The sequence below is a fragment of the Etheostoma spectabile genome, chromosome 4 (genome assembly GCF_008692095.1).
Source record: "Etheostoma spectabile isolate EspeVRDwgs_2016 chromosome 4, UIUC_Espe_1.0, whole genome shotgun sequence".
In the NCBI taxonomy this organism is placed as follows: Eukaryota; Metazoa; Chordata; class Actinopteri; order Perciformes; family Percidae; genus Etheostoma; species Etheostoma spectabile.
This window is the reverse complement of record NC_045736.1, coordinates 8,671,617-8,675,036: the sequence shown is the minus strand read 5'-3', so window position 1 is coordinate 8,675,036 and position 3,420 is coordinate 8,671,617. Positions and strand designations below refer to the sequence as shown.

Below are 3,420 nucleotides of genomic sequence, written 5' to 3'. Positions count from 1 at the left end.
AGATAGATGTTAGCTTTACGTGGCTGTGTCATCTTTATGCAGATAACTTTTTTCCTAATGGAATAGAGTGCCATTAACAGGGTTACTAAGATTTAATCTTTATTGTTTTAGCTGATTTCTCCATCATGCGTTCCTCTGCTGTCCACCCTTTTTGTGTATCACATACAGCATGACAACATTTGCTTATGTGTGCCATAAGTGACCAACGCATGAAGCTCTCCATGCAAACAAAAAGAAAAAGAACATGCAATGTTGATGCAACATGTTAGTGCAGTAGTTTTGTCTTCTGGCACTTTGATACTTTTTATTTGAGAGTTTGACATTTAAAAAGACATATTTTGTGCGGAGAATCACTTATATGTTATAGTTATGTTGGTAGCTCCATTGATAGGTACCTTTAGGGTATCAATGACCAGGTCCCGGGCCTCCAGCTCTCCTTCCAGGATGCTGAAAAGCATCAGCAACTCTGGCTTGGTCAAATTCTCCATATTCAGCTTGGACTGTGAGGGAAAGAAAAAGATGAAAGAAATTAACTTGGTTGACTATTTCAATTCAGATGTTTGTTTTTGGTTTTTATTGATGCAAATGAAGATATTCTAAACCTGTACTTAATTTATTCTATTAGATTATTATTCAACTCCAAAAGAGAAAACACTGAAAACTATACCAAACTAGGAAAGCAAACCGTTTTCCCACAATCATTTCTCAAGTTATTTAATTCCATCTTGAAACAAAGCCCTGGGTTTCCCCAAATTAGACATCCAGACAGACCTCTGATCTATCTGATCCAGCCCACTAATTTATGAGCTTTAAGGGGATATATGGGTATTATCCTGGGAGGAGGTAATTTTACAGCATAGAACCAGTGTACAAAATAGTAGTTACACGTTTCTCCTTTCCCCAAGAAAACCACATTTTGGGTGCAAAGCCATTTAACCAGCCAGGGTGTGCGAATGTGAGGATGTTCCATCTTAAACAACGGGAGCAAAACTTTCCTCCAAAGTTGCTCATTTCATTTTCCTAGTAGGTTTTGGATATTTCAGCACAATGTGGTCGCACAAATATGGCAACAATAGTAGGGGTGCGAATCTCTGGGCAGGATTCAGAGACCAACTATTTGATTCTAAACCGATTATCGATGCATCAATCTTTTTATGTACATTTCTATGCGTGATTTTAAAAAAAATACATAAAAACCTGAGTTTATTCAATTTTGACATATGCAGTATTTGCCAGATACAAGTTTTAATGAAATGTTTTGTCTACTGTGATTTTTATTTTGTAGTCATTCCATGCTTAAGCCTTAAACCTCTTAACCCCCCCCCCTGTTTGTTAAGCGTCCTTGGGTTTGTGAAAGGCGCTATATAAGTCCAAATTATTATTATTATTATTATTATTAAACGTGCTTGTGAAAGTCACCTTCTCTCACAGTGATCTTCCACGTCAGAGGCTCGGCCATGTTTAAAGGTGGAGAACTGGCTTCTTAGAACATGAAACATGAGGTGGTCAGATGTGTGATAAAGAAGATGAACAGCTTTTATGTGTTTTGCCTAGTTATTTCTGTTATGTCTTATTAGAACAAGTGTTTATATACAAAACTTATTTTTGTCCTTTTGGCCATTTTTAACTTAAAGTTGGTGTTCTGGAGACAGTAACTTCTAAATAAAAATATAATATATATATAGTTTTTTTTTCCAGAATCGAGCACTGAATCGTTCTAAAGAGAATTGGGATGCATCTAAGTGTCACTTTTTTTTTTTCTTTTCACCACCCCTAATGCAAGCTGACGTGTGTATCAGGCACAGGTGGATCACATATCAGACAGGCAGTCAGCTTCCAGCCTTCCAAATTCTTCCATAATCTTTCTTAAATAGTGTGCAAATAACTTAACTTTCAAAAAAAATAGTATCATCACTTTGTTTTGTTTTTTTTCCCCTGCATGTTAAATCATAATGGATCCTTTGACAGCAGGAAGGTATTTTGTGTTGGATATGTGGTGTGGTCTCTTTGTAGTGTCTCAGCACTCTAATCTCACAGCCGTGTGATTCTGCTGACAAGCCCTGCGGTGTCCATACCTCAAAACATCCAACCGCACTCTGGCTAAGAAAACGTATGCAGGCCCCTCTTTGAAATATGATCAAAGCTGTTGATGATATTACACTAAGCAGCATCCTTTTCCCATCATCATGTGGGACATCTAGATGTACGCTGCACTGGCACACTCAAGCTTGAATCCCAACAATAATTCCTTCGGAAATGCGGCTGAAGCATCTGAAAAATCTCACTCACTGCTGTTTACGAGACGGCACAGTTATCTAGCATGTATTCAACAGGCCCGGGCTCTGTTCTGAGCACTCTGTGGTCACCACAACTTTCCACATCATGAAGTCACCCAGAGGGGGTGGGCTGATCTCTTGCTGGTTGCGTAGTGAGACACAGCAGCCACCGGCCTATATCAGAGATGGTAGCTACAATGTTTCCCAAGCATCTTCAGAAACATCAGCAATAGAGAAACCTGAATAGCAATGAGCATATTTCCAGCACTTAAATATACTGTTGCACGTATGTAGAGCAGTATGCAGAAGTGAGAAGAGCAATGAGCCACGGCCATGGTGAACTGCATCTACAGCCTAATCCCTGCAGCAGCGTCCTCTCAAAGAGTGTTTTAGTTCTGCTCTCACCAGCACTCATGGTCTGTGGCTTAACCACAGGGGTAAAATGCTAATTAAACTACAGCATATGCACCTCCCCTCGGTTTTGCTTTTACAGGCTTGCTCGCTAATTTCACAGGCAGCTGTAATCACCAAGCGAAGAGTGTGTGCTGCGTTTTGAGAGATGTCTGGCCCAGCGGGAGCCTACATGTGTCCTCACGTTTTGTTTAGATCCTCATCAATTTTAATATTATTTCCCCTAATCCCCCCCCCCCTGAATTAGAGTTGGTAATCATAGGGGTACGCAAACACTAAGCGATGGCATGGGAAATACAAATATTCCCACATGGTTGCTCCACATCCGATGACAAAAGCCCTGCGTCCATAATCCTTTTTATCCGTGTTTGTTTTAAGCCTGGTCAGTCATGTGCTTCGTCTGCAACACTGTAAACTCATTAAAAACACATAGCAGCTCCTACTGCAACAACATTGCTCCATTACAGATAGGCACCATCGGTTTGGGAGTAACTGCTTAAGACTCCTATAAATGGAAAATCAACCACATTCACATCAGCTCATATCAAAGTCCTATAAAAATCCCCTTTTTTTTTTTTTAGTCTGAGGACAGTTTCTATGTCAACTGCTCGAGTAAAATCAAAAGTTATACGTGACAATGTGGACAATATTTCAGAATACAATCCAACAGAAGATTCTAATATAAGGTGTAAGGTGTCTCTGAACCTACAGTGTGAGAGACTTTTTTGGTCAC

At 39.7% G+C, this 3,420-nt stretch overlaps 1 protein-coding gene across 2 annotated transcripts in view; it reads right to left on the bottom strand.

Moving 5' to 3' along the window:
* The window catches only part of LOC116687942 (CTTNBP2 N-terminal-like protein), a 16,667-nt gene that overhangs the window by 12,463 nt on the left and 784 nt on the right, over positions 1–3,420 (bottom strand). Inside the window, exon 2 of one of the 2 annotated variants that reach the window (XM_032513686.1) lies at positions 396–500. The exons of the other annotated variant lie outside the window; for it this stretch is intronic. Within the exon in view, the coding sequence (XP_032369577.1) occupies positions 396–500 (105 nt within the window). The remainder of the gene's footprint in view (positions 1–395; positions 501–3,420) is intronic. 2 annotated transcript variants of the gene reach the window in all.